Here is a 23,754-nt window from a genome sequence, read left to right as displayed (position 1 = left end):
ACCTCTCCTCTGAGAGACGCCCCTCCGGGGCCCGCGCCCCCTCCGCGGGGACGGCAGCAGCCCCAGCTCGGCCCAGCGCCCCCACCTCGCCTCGCCCCGCCGTACCCACCGCCGCCGCCGGCCCCGGAGCACTTTCCCGGCTGCACTCGGCACCCGGAAGGGCGCCGGGCGGCAGCGCACGGAGGAGAGGAAGGGACCGGCCGGGCTGGGAGGGGAGGGGACGGGCCGGGAGCGGGGCCATGAACGGCTCGGCGAACTCGCTGCTGGACAAGGACGAGCACCCGCTGCAGCTGGGCGAGAGCTTCGAGCGCCGGCCCAAGGCCTCCTTCCACACCATCCGCTGTGAGCGCCACCTCCGCTCCCTCCCGGCGGGCTCCGCCGCGACCGCCCCTTCCTCCCCCCTCTCCTCCCGCTCCCCGCGTCCTGTCCCCCTGCCCCGGCAGCCCTTCTTCTGCCGCACCCGCCGCTCCTGCGAGCGAGCCCCCCTCTCCTCGGGCCCCTTCCCGCCGGGCGGCCCCGGGGCGGGCGGCGATACGTGCCTGGCGCCCCGCCAGCCTCACCGAGGTTTCCTGCCGGGGTCCCGCCGCGGCTTCTTATTACTCCTTGAGGCGCGTCTGCTCCCCGCCGGCCTGCGGCTGCCTCCCGCGCGCCGCTGCTCCTCGCCGCGTCCTGCGCGCCGCCGCCCCTCGGCTTCGTCGCCCCTCGGCGCCCGTCTGCCCCCTCTCCCTCCTGCCCCCCTCGGCGCCCGTCTGCCCCTTTTCCCGCTCCCTCGGCGCCCGTCTTCCCCCCACCCTCACGAGCGTTTTCCCCGCAGAGCTGCCCCTCCCCGGTGGGCAGCCGCGGGGCAGAAGGAGAAGGTGGATGTCGGCTGGGAGCGCTGGTAGGGAGGAAGTTTGACCGAGGCAGGCCAGTGACACGAACAGCTTGCGAAGTTTTCCATGAAATGCGCGTGAATCGCTTAGGAACGTAAAGCGATCCCCGCCGTGACGGGGTGGCTTGCCATTTTATTTTTTTTACATGGCAGTTGCAGGAGGGGTCACCTCAGGCCCTGGCCTGGCAGGAGTGCCTGGTGAGGAGCGCAGCTGGTCGGCAGTCACAGCACCCGCAGTTTGATTTTTTTTTTTTTTTAAACTGGCTATTTTTGTGATGAAGCAACGTGTAACCCAGCAGCCCCATCCCTGGCTGTCCAGACTCCAGCCAGCTGTAACAAGTCACTTCCCAGGAAAGCGAGCAGAAATGACTCAGACATACATGGTACTGCCTAATAAGCCTAAGATAAATCCTGAGGTAGGGTCTTGAGCAGTTAGGCAGTTTTGGAATAATTAGAAGAATATGTGGGATATTTTTTTTTTAAGACGCCGGATATGATTCCAGCTGCTCTACTGAGCATTGGATACATTTAATTTCATATTAGAAGATCTCTGTAATTGAATTCTGCAGGCTTTTTCTTCCCCTAAACGAGTCCAGGATTTAAAATGAGTAGTAAATTAGCAACAGTAAGTGAAAGTAATACTAAACTTATATATTTCAGTGGCTTTGTATTAACATGGGGAATTTACACAGTTAACAGTATGCATCATAAACCAAAAAATCCTAATCCTAGGCCCAGTCTCGTGGCCTATATTAATACACTACACGTAAGTCATTTTGGTGATTAATTAGTCACCAGAGTTTGGCTTTAAAGAACAGCTTTCTAGATTTGTCTGTTACTCAAGCAGATGGTCAATGATTGAGGCAAAGCTATTTCACTTAATAGTAAACTCTGTCTAGTGGATTAACACTTAAATTTTGTGTATTTCCCCCCTCTGGTTATACATAATTTCACCATGCTAAAAAATACTATTCCATATGTTCAGTACATTTAACTGTTTATACGTAACACTGAACAGTTTTATGTGCTAACATACTAGTAAATCTCACATTTCTAAATCAAAATTGTAAGATATCTATCCCTTGAATGAAGCTGTTGTCTGATAGTGTACGATGTAAACCCAAGCCACATCCAGATATAAATATGTTGGATTTCTAGAATTGAAAGTGCTTCAATAATATGTTTCTTCAGGCATTTCAAAGCCAAAGTTCTTCGAAATACAACTGAAAGAATGCAGCTTTATTTCAAAAGAACTTTTTGTGTGCTGTATTTTCCATCCATGTCTTTCAAGTGAGATCTCTTAATTTCCTGGTTATAAATTTTTTTTCTAACTGTTGATCTGGAATGATTTATTTGGGCTCCGAGCATTATATTGTTCCCTTAATCCTCTTCACACAAACTACAATAAGAGGATTTTGTAGACTGAATTTGTTTCATCCTTCTTAAAATACTTCATTCCTTTCTGTAACATTTACGAAATAATGTACTGAAAAACTGGATTATCCCTGGAAAACGCATCTTAAAAACATTTGCATGTTGGAAAAGGACTATGGGTACATTTAGAGGGACATATGTGCACTTGATCTACAGCAAGATTAGCCAAGCACATACACCTAGTAAGCTAATCAAATGAAAACAATTTGTTGAGTGTTTGTTTAGAGTAACTGTATTTTGCTGATACCTAAGAAAGAAGTGTGATGGTGATATGCCTTTTAAGTTAGTGACTGTGCTGTTGAAACTCTTGATCCCTTTTTGGCAAAGATGCTAGCTCTTGTACAGCTGGTTTGTTTTATTTAGCAAGCTTGCACATAAAGTAGGTGGGAAACAATAGCTAGAAATAGATTGCTCAGATGAAAATGAAGAGTATGATTTGGTCTGGCAGTTAAGGCATGAGGATTAAGTCATGTGCCTGATTCTGCTTGTTGTGCTGTCAAAGTAAAACTCAATTAGACATTAACATCCTCTTAATGAGAATTTATTACAAGCTGGGTTTGGTTTTTTTCTGCAAATGTGCTTTTTGTAATGGCATTCTATTTTAGATTTATTCTGAGGTATTAATTTCTTAACTAATGCAGTTACTAAAAGCCTTGGTCATGAATATAACTGTATCTCTTCATATCCAGAGGTGCTACAATTAAATGGAGGCTTATTTTAAAAAGAAACAAACAAAGCAAACCAACCTGTATCTGTCTGGTCTTATTTCACTTTGTCTAAGGTCTTTGCCAAAATTGCAGGCTCTGGTAGATTTTTATGGGCTTTATGGTTCATCAGCACAACAGAATAATGAGGGGGAAATACTTTAAAGTTGAAATGTTCTTAGTTCAAATAAATAAACTAAATAGAATTGCCTCATTTGGGAGACAATGCATTCTATATAATGCAGCAAATATACTTAAAACTAGGGTTAGTTTAAAGCCATTACAGTGTCTCACCTTAGTCATGCTTTCTATCCACAGTGGCTTTGGACTACTGTGGAGCATGCTGAAGTAAGATCAACACCTTTTTTTTTTTGGTTGTTTTTTTTTTTTCCCCTCCTGAGTGAGATCTGAGGTATTACGGTATTGTGGAGGCAAGGTGGCTGTTAGAGAGCCAGAAATACCAGTAAAGCTAAATGAGTTAGTGTCACTAAATTAGTCTTTGTCACAGAGAGAGTCCTCAGGTTTGGAATTGGCAAAAGCCACATAGAACCCTGGGTCTTTAAGTTGATACTCTTTTGAGATGCATGGTAGGGTTTTACACTTGCCTGCAAAAATTAAGTGTCACTCAAAGCCTGGGGTTTGGAGAAGTCTGCTTTTGGTCTTTGAATAAGGTGTATAACCTTATTTCAGTTTTAAAAAGGAAGTTCAGAATCTGGTGCCATCATATGACTGGGTCACTGTGCATAGACATGTCCTGGTGCAGTATTCCATCCTTGCTGTAAATGCTAGTGTGTATTTTAGCATTCCCTATGATCAGAGTAAATCTTCAGTTATTCTTCGCAGGGCAGGATGACACTTCTTAAGACTCTAAGAAATGTAATTGTAATTGTTTTCCTCTTTAGATGATTTTAAGCCAGCTTCAATTGATACATCTTGTGAGGGGGACCTCCAAGTGGGTAAAGGAGATGACGTAACAATCACTTTGCCACATATTCCAGTAAGTTTGTTATATATGTGTCCTTGTTTACTCTCCAACAAATTTGCAGTGTAGCTACAGTCTAACATAAATGTTATTTTCACTTTTGTCTTTGTTAATACGAGTGGGTTCAGTATTTGAGCAGCCAGACTTGTAATATGTTACCTTAGGAAAGGTCTGTAAAATTTTATCTTTGTAAAGAGTTGTATTTGTAAGGTTGCAGTCTGTTCTTTTGATTTCTTCCTTCCTACTCTTGAATCACCAGAAGACTTTTACTGTTAGCTGAAGCTCTATACCTGGTTTCCATCCATTTTTAGTGCTATGGCTTAATGAGGAAAGGCAGAGTAATTTGGTCTTTAGTCAAGGTTTGATGTTCAGAAGCCACAGGTAGGCATGGAAGCATATTCTTCCTATTACTAAAACACATACAGATAGCACAGAGGGTTCTCTGCCTTTAGCTTTATCAGTGGAAGTGAGGGAAGTGGTTCTGGTGAGTGGCAATGAAGTTTCCCATCCACTTCCTCCTCAAATTACGCCATAAAGATCTACTGTGCGAGGATGATGGTCAAACGGCAATAAAACAAGTCATCAAACTGCTTAAAGGTGCAGCTGTTTTGTATTTGAAGGTTCATTGGTTTCCTTACCAAAACAAAGTGCTTGCTTCCTATAACTGGATTTATTACTTAAGTTAATGCTGTATGTCAGGCCAATAAACTAGAATTCACAGACTTCAATGGGTTTGGTGGTTGCAGGGGGGCACCAGTCAGTTTGGAAGCCATGTGTCAGATCCTTTTGGTGGTGTTTATTCTAGCATCTTGGTGGTTTTAATCAGTAGGTGATGGTACTGTGATAATTCTCACTGAATGAGGCTTTAGCCTGCTCCCCGCCCCCCCCCCCCCCCCCCCCATGTTTCTTACATGTCTTTGGTCACCTTCAGTGCTGCAGGAGGTCACATACTGGTTTATGTCTATAAAACAATGAGTGTGGTAGTGGTATTTGAGAGCAGGTAACAGTACAATTGATAGCAGTGGCATTTATCCTGGATTGACTGGGAACAGTGTTCATTCATGTTTTGTGTTGAACAACATCAATTGTAATGTGTCTTTCCAAGTCCCTGTACTGATTAATTTAATTTGATTGTCTTCCCATAAGTACGAACAGCTTTAAGCTTCTAGTATGCTTTGGAGGCTTAGGCAGCTAACTGCAGTGAATGCAGCCACTGTGCCTATGTTGTTCCAAGGCAGTGCTGTCTGTGTTCTGGACAGAGAGCTGGAAAACACTGAGCATACTGGAAAAGAGCGAGAAATTTTGAGACTCTTTGATTCTGACAAGATTTACTGAAAATTTCTTGGACGCTGCTTTGGTTCTCAGTTGCCCAACAGCTGGATAGGATTCAGATTCTAAGTTGTTTTTTGAAATTGCCTGGTCCCTGCTGATTTATTCAGTGGAGATATTTTAGTGTCCCTTGCTGTTTGGATAAATTGAAGTACTATTTCTACATGTGGATTTAGTGGCTTTGATAAACAGTCTTGGTTGGGGAAGTGAAGAATTTCTGCTTGTCGTTAAACCCTCACATGTGAAAACAATTTGATTAAATGTCATGTGGTTTACCTACCTTCTTCCTCTAACCTGTGTTATTTAGGCACTAACATAAAACCTAAACATTAAGAAGGGTGAAACTGTTAATTTGCTTAAGCAGGATTCCGCTTCTGCTTATTTTTTTAGCCAAAATCAGTCTTTGCTGAGTTAGGAGGCTTCTGGGTTGCGGAATCATAGGCAACAAACTTTGATCAATTTTCATTTAATTTGTGCATTATATGTTTCCTGACTTAGTTGTCAGCAGCAAGCAGGATTTGACTTTCAGCTTGCTTTTTATTCTCTTAAATATTGCTTTCCTTTTTTAAATATAGAAATGATAAAAATGCAACATGCCTTTGAAGACTAGACTTTCTTGAGACACCTTTTCTGAATTGTATCTATATCTCTTACTGTGTTTTTGTTGTGAATTCAGATTTTTCACCCTTAACTGTTCCAATGTTTCGAAGCCATTTTAAATTCAAACATATTCTATTTATTAGCAATATGGAGAATAGGAATTACATTCTGAGTGGTTAAAATATGATTGCTAATTTTTGCTACTTGGAATAAAATGTAGAAGTGTGTGTTCTTGCCTTTTCTCCCTGATTTTGGCTGCTTTAGTAGGAAGCATGTAAAGAAACAAGGGTGCACATGAATAAACATTTTTTTTTAAATGTCTTTCGGACAGTAGCTATACATTACAGAGAAATCTGAGAAGGTTTCATAGCTGATAACTTATTCTTGTATATCCCCTTTGAGTCCTTTTTTGACATTGCCATATGCGTGTCCATGCTGCTGTGTGCTAGTAGACCATAGATTCTTCTTCCTGTAACCCCAAAGCCAGGTGTATGAGCTAGCCTGTGCACGGATGCAGTACAGCTGAGCATAATCTCAGCAGTATCGGTTCGCTAGCATGCACCACCACATGAGTTTGTCTTTATTGCTTCTCAGTCTAAGCCATTAGACTTTTATGGCTCTATTCAGCATTGTGGGGACTTGGGGACTTTCTTGAAGGCATCAAAATACTGCATTTGCTTTTGAAAAGATGTTTTGGTATAATGGCATGGCATCTACATGCTAATCTGACTTAGAAGGTGGCAGCTGTTCTTACGTAGTTTGTGACATTTGATTGTAATCCACTATGAAAATACTGGGGTTTTTTTAGATATAGTGTGTGTATATATATGTGTGTGTATATATACATACAAAAAATACAAAGCAGTTTATTTTTCAATTGGCCACATACTTCTTTAGGCAACAGTTCTGCTACATGAATAATTAGAACTTTATTTCATATCCAAACCCAGGATTTCCAGAGCAGAAATGACAAGATTTCTAACGCTTGTCAGGGCCAGCTGTGCAAATTCAGTTATGTTACCATTTTGGGGATGAGACCTGTAAATAATGGCAATCATAGACAAGATGTTTTGTCACTGCAGAGACACATAAAATTATGAAAGGCATAATACTGCTATGAGGAAACATCTGATCTACTGCATATAACTGTATTTTTCCCTTTTCATGAATGAATATTTTCTGTAGGAACTAAAATTTAAGTGTTTAGCCTCTTGGTCAGAACAATACATATATTCACTTTTCTTAGTGTTGATAAACTTGTGGGTAGAGGAATATAACCAAACAAATGTGTGTTCTTTCTTTGATACCAGGGTTCAACTCCACCAATGACTGTGTTTAAAGGAAATAAAAGGCCATATCAAAAGGACTGTGTGCTTATTATCAATCATGACACTGGGGAATATATGCTGGAAAAACTTAGTAGCAGCATTCAAGTCAAGAAAACAAGGTAAAGCTGGGGACAGGACTGTTGATAGGATTAATGCTTGCTGAAATTTCTTCTTCAGACTGTCTTTTGACCCAGAATTCAGTTTTCTTTTTATTTTTTAGTGATGTTTAATTACTAAGTCTCACGGGCTTTACATGGCCAATTATCATGCCTAAAAATGCAAATAGAAGTGTGAATCCATGAGTAAAGAAATTTTAAATTCTCTGCTGCTGAAAGGACATAATTATAGTTTGCAGTGAAACACCTCTGATGATTTGAAGCTTTGGAAGCTGGCTGAAGAGTGTTTCAGGAATCTCTAGTTAGCTGAAAAAGACCATGGAAATATTAGGCTGTCAAAAGGGTTATTGGACTTTCTGTGTTTGTTCCCTACAGCTTCCTGTGGGAGTCATGATGCTTTCATAATATACTTTTAGGGAACACGAAACACTCATCCCACTATTAGATCAGTGATACACATAAAGCGAAACACAAGTCCAGAGCTTCCAGCTCAGGGAGGAACTGTAGAAATACTGGTTGTGAGATTTTGCCTAGAAGAATTGCTGAGGCCAGAAATCCTCTCTGACCCAATAGTTTTACTTTACTGCACAAATGCTACAAAGTGTGCATTTCAAACATTTTTTGTACTCTGCAAGTACCTGAAGTCTCTGGATCATGTTCTTTCAGCATCACTGGACCACAAGTTACTGAGATCTAAAGAGAAAGCAGTTAATCAAATGTCTTGTGAGGAAGCTCTTAAATAATTTTATGAGTTTTATAGTAAAAAAAAATAATCATACTTTATTGCAATGTAGAACTTCTAGCTGCTAAAACTACGAGAAATATGGGTTGCAGCTCATCAGCAGTTGGCTGGAAGTTTGCTGGAACACCTTGAGTTCAAAGTAAATGGACTATAACAGTCCTCTGAAGAAGTGATGTGAAGGCTCATCCATGTGGCATTCATCTTGTCCAGTGGATATGAGCACGTCATAGATGAGATGTGAATTCCCAATTTAAGTTCTGCTGGACTTTGTCTAGGTGAAGTTTAAGTCAGAAAGGAGCAAAGAAGTGCAGGAGGGCTTGAGTTCAGCAATGTGTTCCACATCCACTGAGTTTTGGCTCTGGTGGGGTGAAAAGTATTTCAACTTTTCTCAAGCAGAGGCAGGGTAGTAAAAAATTGGGGATCCCTGTTTTAAGGCATACTGCTTTGGTAAGTCATTCAGTTTTCTAGATCAGAAGTGCCTCTTTTATTTTTTTCATGGTTACTTTGATCTGTATGTAACGACTTGTTGACACTCTGTGGGAGCCAAGTTCTTAGTGTTAACATCCTGATAACATTCATGGGGGAGTAATTGCACTTATTCTACATAAAACCTTTTGTAGTTCCAAGAGTGTAATTAATACTGGAAACAACCTTCTGCTTTTACCTTTCACTTGGTTCAGTGAGTGTATTCCCAAACCCTCACTTCGATTGTAAATGACTGTGTAAGCTGCATTAGCGTGGTATCTAATAGCTGCATTTCAGTGATGGGGAGGTGGTTCTGTGCTTAGTTTTTGAGGTTGCATCTACAATTGAATGAGGCATGGATACCTGAGTCATTGCTAAATGTACTAGCTCAGATGCCAGAAGGGATTTAGCTGAAGGCACAGGAAGTTCCACATGGGCTAGTTTAACTTGTTTCTCAGTGGGATTAGCCCACGGGCACAAAGTGTCACACTGCTGAGCTGGGACCCTCCTAGAACCGAAACTGAGCACTACTGTCCACATAAGCTACTTCTGTGCTACACCGTGTAAAGCCATACCCCCAAAAGGCTTTGGTGTTACACGATAAATGCACCACATACTTTAACCTCATTAAATGTGGTCTACCATAGCGGGACCTGAACAAGTAATTTGCGTGGGGAATTTTTTTCTGCCAAGGAGATTGACTGTCCTACAATCTTAATCATATCATTGGTTCAGTAAAAGGAAGAAATACCTGATTTGAATTGAACACCTAGGCCTAGCATTACTCTGGAGACTACTTCCCACTAAGGAAGTAGCTTAAACTGGGTTTAAGGGATAATAGCAAATGAACAAAACCCAAGAATTAAATGCTTGCGTGCTGTATTTAGCGGTAAGAGTGATTGCTGTAGTTAGGTTGATCTCTAAGAGAGTTCATTTTGAGATTATTTAATTGCAAGTGAGAAAATTGTTTCTTTTGCTGTGATTGTTTTAAGCAGGATTTTGTTATGAGTGGATTCGTTTTATCATGTAGTTACTTTAAATTAGTATGGTTGCTTTTTTTTTAAAAGTACTAATGCTGATTGCTAAATTAAAGCCTTCATTGTTCCTCAAGTAGAAAATTTGGCACCACTGAACCACATCTGGATTTGAAAATATATTTTGTAAGCTTGTTGCAGTGTAGTTGTATATGCTTATTTGTTATTGAGAGCAAGTGTTGCATACAGAAAGCTGTAATTCATTGTTTATCTTTATAAAACAAAGTAGAGATCTGTACAAAGGGAAGTCACAGATGTGGCGTTAGTACAAGGATATTGGAAAAGGTGAACATAGTTGCGCAGTTCTGCTGAATGTCTCTGGTTGTTTTTTTCAGAGCAGAGGGCAGCAGTAAGATCCAAGCCCGAATAGAACAACAGTCTGCCCGAGCATCTCAACCTCCTTCACAGTTCAGAGCCCCAACCAAGCCAGCAGTTGGACCTAAAACTTCTCCTTTGAAAGATAACCCTTCACCTGAACCTCAGCTGGATGACATTAAGAGAGGTAAAGAAGGACTTGTAGTTTCCTAGTTTTGGTTGGGTTTGTCTTTCTTCTTTATAATAAAAACTATGACTGTGCAATTTATAAAAACGTTAGAATGTTCAGGGATTAAAAAATGGTACTTGACAGCTGGTTTGTCATCTTTGTATGTCATTTTAAGGCATCTTAGTGAACTATTTATTCTCTTCTGCCAGCATAGATATTTATACTGCAGTCTTCTCTGGCATGAGAGAACTTCCTCTTTCTGGATAATTTTCTTTCTTCCAAACTATTTCTCTGTGCTGAAGACAAAACAAGCGTGAACTCAGGAACCTGTAGCTGAGTGCTGGATGAGTTGAATGGGTGTCTTAGGCAACGACGACAACAGCAACAAAAGTCAATGGTCTGAGATCTAGTTATGCAATCAAGTAACTTGGACGAAAGTTATTCCTGCACTGAGTAAGGTTGGAGCCTTTTGGCAGTGGGTTGGAAGGGCTGTGTGGCTGTGTTCCCATCACAAGACCTGGAACTTGTGTCATGCCAAGTAGTGCTAGTAGCAGAGGGATAAGAAAGTGAACAACCTAGCAGCTTCCCCTTTACCGCAACCACTCCTCTGCAGCTTTGATCACATTGCAGTGTAGTTGCTATACTTGTATTGAAGTACCTTGAAGGGATGACTGGCTCAGCTCAGTCTCCTGCTCCAGCAATACTTTATTTCAGTGTTTCACTGTGGGCAGAGCGAGCTTTCTTTGCCCATTTCCTTCCTGTCGTACTGGTGTGGTATCTGGTTTTGCTGTGGATAACACAGTCAGAACGAGGAAGACTTTAAATTTAAATTTGTATTGGTTCTCTTATGTTTCTTGTCTGGCACCAGATGCAGTTATTTTAAGATTGTTCTCTCTGTCTGGTATATGTTCTTCTGGATCTCTTTTTCTTTCTTTTTTTTTTCTCTGTCCAGTATAGCTACTTTTGCCTGTAGACTTAGCCTATGTTAATTGCCCAGACTATGTTAATTACTTAGCAAGGTATTTTTTCAGTTCATGGTAATCACTAGGTGACACTTTTACTACTAAGCTATCTGTGTGTTTGCACAGGTGCTGACTGGTCTCACTCTTTCGCAGCAGTAGTATTTTCAATACCTGGATGCTGGTCAGCAGACAGAATCAACGTCTGAGAGTCTGTTAGCTACAGTTCCCTTAGCTGCATTGCCATTTTTATTTTCTGTGTAATAGGTAAGGAGCAAGATAACAGGTGATATATCAATTTAAAAATTGAATCAGTTATGAACTTTAAATGCTATTTTCTTGTAGTGTGTAATAAGTTACTTTACCGTTGGTGCACTCTTTTATATACATGCAGCAATTTGTAAAGGTCATGTTACAGTAAAATAATTACATTTGTTTGGTGTGACACATCTGTTCTACAAAGACCATTTTCTAGTGGTCTAAAATACGAGTCACATTGTTTAGAGCTGTCCTAGTAATTTTTTTGCCACCTGATCATCTTTCATTGGAAAGTACCTCCAAATTAATAACCTGTAGAATTTTGCTTCCGAAATCAAGCAAAAAACACCTGATGTACTAAAAATAGGACTTACAGGGAGAGTTGTTTAAGGCCCCAAAAGAGCACAAATATCTGGGCAGGATGGTTTTTTGTTACAGTATATGCTCTTTATAACTTCTTTCCAGCATTGATTATCTACAGCATCATCATTACTAAACCATTTATATCATAAGAACCTACTTGGGAAAGGTAGAACTAAAATGGCACCATTCTACAATGAAAATAATTAATAGAACTTAACTGTAAAAGCTGTGAGGTAGTCTTCAGTCCTGTTATCTTCCCTTAATGTGTCTTTTTATGAACAAAGACTTGTAAATTTTGAAGTTGTTGTGTTCTTTCCATTAAAGCAGTAACTTTCCATTTGGGTGAAGTAGCTCCTTTGTACAAAAGAAAGATAAACATAAAAGCTAAAATTCTGTGGTTTTTTCATCAATGGATGCAGCAGAGAACTTACAATCCCCAAAGGAGGTGGTTGAAAGGATCTCTGGCGCTATGACATTCTTTCATTCCCTGTATGCCCTACTTAAGGGTGTGATAAGACACACAGCCCTTGTGATGTTTAACGATAGGTTTAAGGTAACCTCAGTGCAGGTTTCTGCTTTCCCTGGGTACCCTCAGCTGTGCATTTCCATAGCTTCCATTACAGGTGAGCTGGGAAATGAACTTTCAGGTAGGTCAGTTCTCTGTCCCATTATACAGCTGTCCGAACAGCAGTGCCTGAGGACAGAGTCGGAGCATGTAGGAGTTGAACTAGTCCTTTCCTTCAAGCAGAGAGGCCTGTGGGAGGCTAGGTCTAGGGTCCTGCATCAGAGGAATCTTTTCCCCTGCAAGTTTTTATAGTGTCCTCCTGCCTGAAGGGAGCAAATGAGAGGGGTAAGAGTTTGTTCTTTTGAATACTTGGCTACATCTGATAACACTTCATTAAGCAGTGAACATTTGCACACATACACCACAATACAGCCATTTCTGTGCATGAAATAATGGATGTTTATCAGACATATTTGACCACAACAGAAGTGTTTTTGATAACATTGACACAATTACAGCATGCCTTACTTGGGAGGCAAAAAACCCACACACAGAAACATATTTCTGGTTTGGAGACTCTAAATTCAGTGCTTAAAAATCGGAGCAGATCTTATTTACCTAAAATGCAGCTGTAGTGTGTAAGGATTATGCTATAGCACTGTTTGTCTTTCAAGAGCACCTCAATCCAATTTTTTTCACTTCATTGTAAAATACTGCCTCTTCTGGCTTCCATCTCCACATGCTGTAAGTGCCAACATCAAGCTGATTTCTCTCCACCTTGCATACCATTATTAACAGTAAGCATTCTGCTGTAGGCATACAACCTTATCCTCCCTAGAGCTGAATAACTTTATTCCAAAAGTTCTTGGTATTCTTGCAGCCCAAGGTTGGGGCTTTAGTTAAAAATTCTGCATAGCCTATTGGAACTGAGAGAAAACATAAGAACCCTTAGACATGACTATGGAAAGAAATTAGGGTATTTGGTGCTGAATATGTACAGAAGACAGCCCTGCTGGGAAAGATTGTTCAGTTTGCATAACGATTTCTGACCTTCAATTCTTTTTTTACTCTAGAAACTGCATTGGCTGCCAGTGTAAAACAGTAAGCCATTTTGTTTTCTTGAAAGCAAGCCTACAGTTGAAATGTGCAAATGTTAAGGTTTCTCTAGCAGTGTCAGCCTTTTCAGATGATGTAGACTCAATTAAGGCAAGTGTGCAAAACTATACTATATGGAAAGCTTTTTTAAAAGTAACTGCTGTACATCCTAACTCTTGTCATCTTTTAAACCTTAAAGGTGCATTAACATGAGGTGTTTGATCTTACGGCACGAAAAGATCTAGGAATGTTCTGACTCTTATGTTGTTCAGCTTAGCATATATGTACACATATACACACACACAACTATTTTAGTTGGAGACACCGCAAGGAAATGTTTAGCCAAGGCTTCGATACCTATAACTTCACTAAACACAACTGGCAAATAGGAAAATACAAAACCGGACACTTTAAAGCAGATATGTTTTTCCTATAAGGCTTTGGTATCGTCATCGGCTTAGCCACCATCTTTGACAGTGTGACCCATGAGGGTTTTGAACAGATTTCCTTAGTGGTCCTGCTGGAGTTCTGCCTGACAGACTTCATGATGCAGCAGCCACCATAACATCAGTGAAAAAAAATTACTTTTTTCTCATCTGCTCAGAAAAGATGTTTTGAATTCTGGGCTCAAGGAATTAAGAAGCAAAAGAGATCTGAGGGGAAGCTGACAGCCTGCGAGGCAGAAGTTGACTTGAAAATGGGCTCAGACCAAGTTTCCACCAGTTACCACTGTTGCTGATAACACCCTTAACTTCCCAGTTCTTGAAGCTTCTGCTGTTGCCGCTGTTTTGCTTTTCCTGCCTGAATTCAGCATAGTGGGTGTTACCACTTCTTCCAAGGCATTCTTCCTTTCCTTCCTCATAACCAAACTTCTTTTGTGGGCTCTTAGTTTTCTGCTTCCCCAGCAGAAAACCCTCACTTTTCAATCTGACACTGATCTCTAATTCTGTTTAAAATTAGCCAGGCTAGTCTTCCTTTCCCATTTGCAAGACTGCATCACTTCCTTCAGTTATCCCCTCACCTACTGTAGTGAGTTCAAACTTCTTGTTTAGATTTTTTATTTTCCTAGTTCTCTGGAGTGCATTTCTTGTTGCATCTTTTCCCTTTCACCACCAGTGCCTCTTAGATTGCTTCACCTTCTTCACACTATTTGCTGCTTCTGGACTGCTATATTCTTCTTAGCCTCATCCATTTCAGCCATAGACTCTAGCTTTGTAAGGATGAGACTTGGCCTTTATAAGACTTGCTTATTGAATTTTTTTGCAGTATGCACTGTGGTCTATGGGTGGTTGTGTTTGCTGCAATCCGGTATATTCTAACAATGTATTATTATCATCACTATAACTTAGAACTAACAACTCCCATCACCGGAAGTATGTTGAAATTTTACATCATTAAGCTACGGGGAAAAAAATTTAAATCTGGGCATTTTGAAGGGAAAGAACCCTTATTCCTCTTCACCTTTCCTTTAGCTTTCCCCTATGAATTTCATAGCCTTGAACACAGGAAACAATTACAATTTGAAATCCTCTGTATGGGTAGGCTGAGGACAGTGACTTAGAAGTGCTTATTTGTCTATGTAACAGACTCCAGGTATGAAATGGATTTTTAAAGCCTGCAAGACTGTTGGGAGGGAATAGGGGAGAAAGGCATTACAGTACAAAGGAACAATCTTCTGCTGGCCTAATCATCCATTCTTCCTCCCTCTTCCAGTGGGCTCTTATGCTATGTATTCAAGATGAAAGAGTAAGTTTTATCTGGCATACTAGCAAAGTACAGAGAGCACAGGAGGTCTAGTTAGGGATCTGGATTTAGGAAGTTGGAAGAACAACTCCGCTATCCTTAAATACCCAGCTGGAGTGAAGTCGTATGGTTGTTCCCTTTCAGTACGCTTTCCTTGCCTGTGATTCAATATAACTGTATTGAATAGTTCTAACATTTGAAATTGAGCTCTGAACATTGAAATTGAAAAATAGTTTTAAAAACAGCAAAAGAAAACAATTTCTCAAACCAATACATGCTGAGCTAAAGGAACTCTCTCCAGCAAATAAGGTGGAGGCTGAAAACATACTCTGTAGCATTAAATAGCCCAAGGAAAACGGGTCTTACTAAAAAAGAGAAGAGTTCCAGTTGCTCAGACTTAATCCTGCAGGGGCTGAAGATAAGAAGTATTAAAAGTATTATTGTGCTGCCATTTTTACATAAAGGGAGGACTCATTTTACGTGATCTAGCTATGTCACGCACAAGGAGGATGTCCCTAGCTGAAGAGCTGGGGTTCATCTCACTCTGACACACATCTGACCTGATGTGTGAATGACCAAGTGAATTACTGCTTGCATTAGTTCTCTGTTTCTCAGGCAAAGATGATAATATCTCTCCCTTCTTTCATTCTTGTCCCTTTAGCCTATGCCTTCTCCAGGGCAAGCACTGAGTTCTAACCCTGTGGGCACAGAACCACTAGTACAACAAAAGCCTACCTTTTGAGGGATTCGCATCCTGTGCTTAACATATGCATGAATATTGTTCTCACATGGAAATGTACCTAGGTGAACCAGGTCATTCAATACTCGACTTTGTGGGTGAATACAAAAGAATTGTCCTCTAATAATGTTTAGACCACTTATAATTATGACAGATTTAACAATATGGTATGATTTGGGGTGACTTACCTTAACAGTTGTTTAGTAAGCAGTCTTTCAACCAACACTAGCTGTCGCTGATGCAGCTGTCATGGTCCTGTCATGGTATTCCAGTGTTTCTTTGCTCTGGAAACCCTGAAGTGGGGCATGTCTGACTTGAATAACTTCCCAGTTTGAGTAGTCTCTGTGTTTTCCTGGTTACTTCTAAGTTCTGTAGCAAGTTAAAGGTACTGTTACCACTCCTCAACATGTGAATATTCTCATCTGTTCTATCTGCCCCACTGCAAACTTATCCGATGTCATCCATCTGCTTCTGAAGTTTGTTTACAATGAGTGGTGTGATTTTGCACTGGAGCAGTTTCATACATTATCTGAAGTCAAGGCAGTTTCTGTTGTGATCATGTACCTGTGTTCCCTGTCCCCACCCCTGCCCCTTCTTGTGCTTTCCAAAAGCCTAAATGTCACTGACATCTAACAATTTAGATTCCTTCACATTAAGATGCTGTTAAAAAATGGGCTGGCTGTTGGCCTATAAAATGCAACTGGGAAATGTACTTACTTTGTATGTAGAGCATCCTTTCAGGAATGTAAAGTATATAAATAATAATGGTAGAAGTGGAAGTTTTATGATACTGACTTATGCTGTTGCTTCTAAGTAAAAAAGTTTTCAGAATTTTTTGTTTTTCCTTCTTGTCTCTCTCTTTCATGTGAGATATTTTGATGTGATAAATTGTACTTGACAAAACTACTTCATTTTCACATTCTTTTCCAAAATTCCGTGGGGCCCTGTTTATGGTCTCAACCAGAGGAATGTCTTTTTATTTCAGAGCTGAGAGCAGAGGTTGAAATTATTGAGCAGATGAGCAGCAGCAGTGGAAGCAGCTCATCGGATTCAGAAAGCTCATCTGGGAGTGAAGATGAAAGCTCCAGCAGTGAGGGGGAAGAGCCAGCACATGTTTCCCCTTCCCAGCCACCACACCAGCAGTATAACAACAGGAATGCTGTTGCTAACGGCACCAGCAGGCCACAAGGAAGCAATCAGCTCATGAACACACTCCGTATGTAAAGGCTTGTGTCTTACCACTGTGGGAAGCTGCTTGAGACCACTCATTTTCTTAGCCTTTTAGGCTAACTCCATGAAGTGCGGTTTGCCAAATAGGAATCCCAGAATGTTGCACTGGCTGAAATATGTGGACAGGTTTTTTGAACAGAGGGCCGAGACCTGTCTGAAGGTGTGAAGATTGCTTCAGTTTGGTCTAGAGCCTGTGGGCATCAGTGCAATGGCCCCTGTTGACCGTGCTAAGCCTTGATTCAGGCCTCTAGGTGGAATAAGTGGGTAGAAAAGTATCAGTGTGGCAGGATCTGGCGCACTGACGGATGGGAATTATTTTAATGTGAAAACACAGATTAGACCTAAATAGTGGGGTTGTCACATGTGGCAGTTAAGTCTGTAAAGAATTGTGAATGGCACAAGGCTGTCCTCTGGTCATAAATGCACAGTCTCTGCGGTCTTCATTGTTAGCTGTATTATTTTGTCAGAGTATGTACTCTTTGTTATGTTGGTCTCAGCTGCATTTTCACAAATATCACGTTTTAAAGGGAAAATTAAAATGCCATGTATTTAGTTAAAATACTGCTATGGCATTTGCAAGCATTGAATCAGTAGAAACTCACTCCACCTTTTAAAAACTAAAAGACGTTTTTAAAGTACAGTTTTGTCCCATGAGAATTTCTCTGGAGAGATGGTGTAGATCTGTGTTGCTCTTTTGTTACGCTAGATCAGGTATATTCTAACTCCGTGGAGTTAAAATATTGCATTTCCAAGAAACTAGAACTTGGTTATCATAAATTGTTCTTAATTCCTCCCGAGGCGTGATTGTGTACATCTCTTGGCACCCACACAAAGGAAACTGGTGGAGTATAAATACAGATGAATGTAGGGTTTCCAGCTTTGAGAAGACAAGTGTATAGACAATACTAAAAAAGGCCTGCTGGAAAACTGGAAAGGCCTGTCAGTCTTCCTGTCAGTAATGAATGTCTAAGCAAAATCCAGAGTTCAACAATGGCATTAGGACACTTTCAGTTTCCCTGCTCCTGGTTGTGAGCTACCTCTTCCCTGCTTCTCCTGGGCCACAACAAAAATACTGCATAGGTCATGGAATGTCAAGAAGCCTCTAACTTGAAGAAAATTTAGGAACTGGTAGGGTAGCTTCTTTTTTCAAGCAATGATTTTTGCCTTTGGACTTAAAATCCTTTTGCCAAGGATTAATCTGTCCTTAAGCATTCAAGTCACTGGTGACTATATACATGGGAAGGATCACCCCCTAACCCACGTTCTTGTTTCATAACAGGGGAGAGGAGATGAAGAAATCCAAGGCATAGCCACTGCATAGCTGCTCTGCAGCTGTTTGGGGGAAGGGCCATGGGAGAGTGCTGGAAGAGCTAGGTTCAGTTACCGGAGCATGAGCATGATTCTTGCCCCCTGTTATCCCCTATTCCTCACCAAATCACAGTCACTTTGCAAAACAGGGTCTGAGATTGTAGGTTTGATCCATATCCTAGCCGCCTTCTGTTTGATCTCTCTTGCATTTTGGAGGGGGGGCCTTCACCATCACAGCATGTGTCAGCTTAGTTCAACTGGGTAGCCTTGAATTGCAATGGCTTTAACATTCCTCTTAGTTTGTTGACATGTGAAGGCCTTGCCTTGGCTACCTAAACAGCCTTAAAACAAACAAAAAAATATTTTAAAAGGGCCAAGAAAGCCAGGGAATTCCCCAGTGCCTTGTCCCAGAGCCTTATACGGGAGCTTGGCTGGGTGGAGGATGTGGAATGCCTTCCACAGCTGCTAGCGTGGGGAGTGCTGTTCTCCCACCAGGGAGCAGCTTTGATGGCTGTGCAGCCAAGGATGCTTGGTTTGGCCTGGATCTGACTGTGTATTAGACCCATGCAGCTCTTAATGTTCTTGGGCATGGAGAGCAGTTCCATTAAATGACAGATGATGTTTGCATTCATTTCTTGTGTTATTCTTATTTAAATCTTCTAGTGTAAATGTGACTGTTCTTTGGTTTGATTGCCATGAAATGTGAATTAATGCCTACTCACTTGTTGTGTTTGGTTTTTTTTTTGTTTTCCATAGGAAATGACTTGCAGTTGAGTGAGTCTGGGAGCGACAGTGATGACTAGAGGCTCAGCTTTAGCTGTTTCTGTTACATATACATGAAGAACTAATTTACCTTGAAGTGATCCTATTGCTTATGAAGAGGAGCTGGCACAGAGATCATTCCATGTGTGGAATTTTAACAGAAGAAATGTATAGCCCTACAAAACAGCAGACGTTGAGGGCTGTTACTTTGTGAATTAAGTGTATATTTTGTGTATATTCTTACCCTTTTAAAGCTCTAAATAGATATGTACAGTGGGTAAGTCAATATATGATCCTGTCAGTCATCTGTAAGTTTAATGTGTAACTGTACAATGTCATCTAAAAATGTCTTGTTTGTAGAAGATATGCAGCCCATCAGGGCTTTGCGGGGGAACAATTTTGTATATAGGGTGAGCATGAGCCAACGAGTTTAAAAAAACATGCAGGAGTTAGTGTGTGCACTGAAGTGAGACTGTCATAAATTAGGTTTCAATACTAAGTTGATTTCTTTGATTTGGGACTTTTCTAATGTCTTTTTATTGCTATTTATGGTTGATTTAATGGACTTGCTTTTAAACTGTTGGAAAACAGAAATCATAAAACCATGTTCATCACAAACCTTGCTACACCAGTGCCTTATAAGCAGGTTTTTTAAATAATGCTTCAATTCCTGCCACCTTTCCTATAGGGAGCAATACTGAAGCCTCCTCAGATTTCTTCTGCAAACAAAAGCTGTATTTCATATACAGCCAACTGTACTCTGAGGGCAGTTCTACCAAGATATATGTCAGTCACCTGAACACATCCCAGTAAGAACCAGATCAGTATTTTCTTCTGCAACTGAAGTGTCTCCTTTAACTCAGACATTCAGACCTAGTCTTCCAAAATATTTAGGAGCCCAATTACCAGTGAAATTGCAACATCACAAATACAGAGTATTGGACTTACTGAAATTGTAAGACCAGAGCCCTCTTTGCAGTTTCCTAGAGAATGCTGAAAGAAGAGATGACTAAACAAATAACCATGAAACAGCAGAAGTCTCTCTCCCACTACTGTTGTCCAGGTAGACTTTAGTCCACGTTGTTGGACAGGATTTCTGTGCTTGGCAGGAGTACACAGAACATGAAATATTTCCCTAGGGTGAAATGCACCCCTGTTTAAGGGGGTTTAAAGGGTGCTTAGTTGGATTATTATTAACTTCTTTTGCTCGCATGGAAAATGCGTGCCACAGGCAACTCTTACACCTGGAACACCAGGCTGACTTTTTAAAACCAAAATTCAGCTGGCATAGGACAAGTAGCACCACAGTTGTGGTGTAATCCAGGGGCATAGGAAGCTGAATTGGATGTCTTTCCATTCTTAAATATCTGCATTGCACTGCTTTTGTCATTCTGTCTTAGTTTGTGTTTTAACTCGTTTGTTTACTGAGTTCTTTCCTTTTTTTTATGGTATTGAAGAGCAAGGGGACATTTGAAAGGAGATTTTATGAAATGGTTTATTTTTTTGCATTAGATACATATTTAGGCATATTTTTGCATTATTGTACATACATTTAAAAATACTTGGTTTTTTAAGTGTTTTGTGATGTGGGTGCATATTTTATGAGACAATTATGAAATATACTTGATGTAAAGCCACAGTTGCTCTCTTCCCCCCCTCCCCCCATCCCCTCTTTCTTTCCCCCTGTTCCTCCTCCAAAGTAAAAGTGCTCTGTTTTAACAAGCTTGTACTAGTTTGGGATTTTACACTTTGGTGCAGGAGATCTGCATGGTGGTTGCCAGTCTAATTAATACTAATACTGCTCCTGACTTTTCCCCAGCTTAAGATCTCAATAAGCAGGGAGACATTCCTCTGATGCCATTTCCCCATTACTGGAGCTTATTCCCGAGTTCTGGTGACATTATGTGCGCTTAAATGGAAAAGCGGCAGCACAGCATTTTCATTGCTTATCATTCATCGCATGTGGGCAGCCCATCCACTCATTGCGACCGTGTCCTGAGCAGCTCCCAGCATCTCCTGTCTGAGGAGCTCTCTATGATCTCCACCATTCCCACAGCTCTCATAGGTACGTGGAATAGGTTTTGTGAAGATGAGCCATGTGGAGACTTCAGTAGGCAACTTGTAAGATCAGAAAGGGTGGCTGCCACTTTTTTTTTTGCTTTTTCTGAATACCCATTTGAGTGTGTTTAAAGCCATCACCAGCCTGACATTTTGACTAGGGCTTTTAAAATTTTGTGTTTCATGTATTAAATAATAGTAAACATTGTCCATTCCATCCTATTAGGTGGTTGTTTATTTGTTCATGTTTTCCAGCAAGTTTTATTTAGATATAAACTGGAATTCAAATTACTTGCAGAAAAGCAGTTATTTAGAATTCTTTTAATTAGTTGCAATATCTTCAACATGCTGGAGAAATAAATTTACTAAAATATGTTTTGATTAAATCTGTTAATGAAACAAAGTATTCCTGATTATTCCTGGTAGGTTCTAATCCTGCAGGATTTTAGCACTGGCAGATCTTACCACCTTAATGCTAATTTTTCCACATGAAATAGGAACATTTTTATATGCCAATTAGTTTAAATGTGAATTAACAGTGCATATGGAATGCAATTATCTGAATGAACAGGAACTAAATATTTCTTTGCATTCATAGGAGCGCTGCCTACTGGCTATGGTGAGGTCAAGCCGTTTAAGACAGCTTTCTGGTGGTTTCCTCTGTTCAGTGACTTTGTCCATTTCAATGGTTTGACTTTCCTTAAAACTTCACCAACAAACACGGACTGCTTACGACTTTTCCCGTAACTAGAATTGCTTTAAAAGTAATAATCGATATTGATTTAAATTGATTGAATTAGATTTTCATCATTTCAAATACTGTTATAATATTTTTTATAAAAAGGCTTGGCTTTCAAAGGGGCAAATTCAGTCCCCTGCTTGTTCGTGTTGGACACCTTAAAATAGGATTGCAGCAGTGCCTGAGCTTGTGTTTCAGATTTTAGTGATGTGCAGAAAAGTTTCCACCCACCTCTGCCCTTGTTCCACCCCACAGGCTGACCAGCCCTACAAGCAGGCATGGCCTGAGTCACTCCAGCGAAACCACAGTCACAATTGCCTCTGGGCAGAAGGTGTCCCAGTCCCCTAATGAAAGTCACACATTTGCTAGAGTGTGCAGCACTACCCTTTCTTGTTCTGCCAAAGCATTCCCCTTAGGTCTTGGTTGAACTGATTTTTTTGAGAAGGCAGATGGATAGGAAAATGTTTATTTTTGTCAGATTGCTTGGAATAGCTCAAAGCTTAACTGTGAGTAGTACATCTGTTTTGAAGATGCTGTGCCTAAGCTGATTTGCACAGTTTGCTTTACTATGGACTAGCTATATGCCTGGTTATAGCTATGTTATCGAAGTAGTTAAAGCTTTGTAATTTTTTTTTCCCCTCCTTCAAAGTCCATTTATTTGAATAAAAATAATGGAAGTTCAACAACTCATGCATGTGTGTTTTTGGTGTTTGGTTTTTTTTATTTATTTTTAATTTGAAAACTAAGAGAAATGTAGCCTGGAATTACTTGTAATGAAGAACACTTATTTTCAGTAATTGCCTGCGCTTCATTGTTTAGTGTGCTATGCATTTCCTGCTAGCCACTGAGTCAGAGTGATGCTATGGAAAACACAGCTGCCCAGCAATGGGCATCTTGATGGGATTGTAGGCTTCTGCTGGTAACTGAGCGTCTGGGGTTCGGATCCTAACAATGAATGACGACATCTTGAATCTACCTGGTTATTTACAGGGTTTTTATAGACACACAAATAAATGCAATATCAAAGGAAAAAGAGCATTGGTGATGTTTGCCTTCAAAGCAAAAGCTACAATGTTGGGGAATCATTGGGACAGGTGTGAACTTAAAACATTTGGTTGTTAGGTCTGTTATACACCCAAACCCTGTTCTCAGAAGATAAGCTGATTAACGAACTAATAGTTAGTTAGCTGATAACTAACTGGTTTATGTGAGAAGGGTGTGTATATAAATTGAAAGGTATGTGTTTAGCTATTTCTTCCTATTCCCACTGGTTACACTCCCTTCCTTTCTTTCTTTTGTAATTCCATTATTTCTAGCACATGCAGGCTTTCTGCCGCCAAAGGTCTGCAGGAATTTACAGGAAAGGGAGTGGGTGTTGATATGTTACAAATGCATTAGCTGTATTCAATTTGGCTCTAAATTTATTGTAAGTGACAAGAGACCTCCCTCCCCCTCCTCGGCTTTGCCTTTATTGGGACTAAACAGTATTCCTTTGGACAACAGAGAAAGAAAGGACAAGATGTGGGGGGAGGGTGGAACACCTCAAGCTGCTGCTGCTGCGTACATTGAGGATGCTCTCTGGCGGAGCCATGGCTTGAGCTAGCCTGGCCTGACTTGATCTCCCAGCTTTGTAAATAGAACACAAAATTCATTGCTACCATTGCCCTGTGGCCAGGAGAAGTGGAGTTTGGAGAAATAAAAGCAGTTAAAAATACCTTGCTAAAGGAATTTGTGCAAGAGTTTTGGTGAGATGTTTGGCCCTGCTAAGTCTCGTTTATCTCTGCCAGTGAGTTTTTGTGTGCTGTGCTTAGTGGGGGTACCCATGTCAGGGACTTTTGGGGCAGGTGGTGGTAGAAGCAGGGGCTGAAGTGAGGCTGATGTGTTTTTTTCTGTGTGCTGTTGGATT

General features: G+C 40.8%; 2 protein-coding genes across 5 annotated transcripts in view; one reads left to right on the top strand and one right to left on the bottom strand.

Annotated features, from left to right (window-relative positions):
- METTL6 (methyltransferase 6, methylcytidine) overlaps positions 1 to 248 on the bottom strand; it is a 53,201-nt gene extending 52,953 nt beyond the window's left edge. Inside the window, exon 1 of one of the 4 annotated variants that reach the window (XM_055805128.1) lies at positions 110 to 248. The gene's annotated coding sequence lies outside the window, so the exon portion shown is untranslated. Of the gene's footprint in view, positions 1 to 2 lie in introns of all 4 variants that reach the window. The other 3 variants (XM_055805127.1, XM_055805126.1, XM_055805129.1) reach the window with 3 other exon arrangements.
- EAF1 (ELL associated factor 1) lies at positions 214 to 20,625 on the top strand. Its single transcript, XM_055805133.1, has 6 exons — positions 214 to 342; positions 3,912 to 4,006; positions 7,231 to 7,367; positions 9,941 to 10,107; positions 16,737 to 16,967; positions 19,046 to 20,625. Exons 1-6 carry the CDS (start codon positions 240 to 242, stop codon positions 19,090 to 19,092), a joined length of 780 nt encoding a protein of 259 aa, XP_055661108.1. The 5' UTR covers positions 214 to 239; the 3' UTR covers positions 19,093 to 20,625.
- Positions 20,626 to 23,754: the final 3,129 nt, after the last annotated feature.

Source organism: Falco peregrinus, chromosome 5 (assembly GCF_023634155.1).
Source record: "Falco peregrinus isolate bFalPer1 chromosome 5, bFalPer1.pri, whole genome shotgun sequence".
Lineage (NCBI taxonomy): Eukaryota > Metazoa > Chordata > Aves > Falconiformes > Falconidae > Falco > Falco peregrinus.
Note: the sequence above shows the minus strand (reverse complement) of the source record. Positions and strands in the feature narration are given on the sequence as shown.

Excerpts from the sequence above, each read along its gene's own strand:
- EAF1 (XM_055805133.1), top strand. The coding sequence starts at position 240 with ATGAACGGCTCGGCGAACTCGCTGCTGGACAAGGACGAGCACCCGCTG. Across the intron at positions 7,368-9,940 it reads ATTCAAGTCAAGAAAACAAG|AGCAGAGGGCAGCAGTAAGA; the intron begins GTAAAGCTGGGG and ends TGTTTTTTTCAG. Across the intron at positions 16,968-19,045 it reads TCAGCTCATGAACACACTCC|GAAATGACTTGCAGTTGAGT; the intron begins GTATGTAAAGGC and ends TGTTTTCCATAG.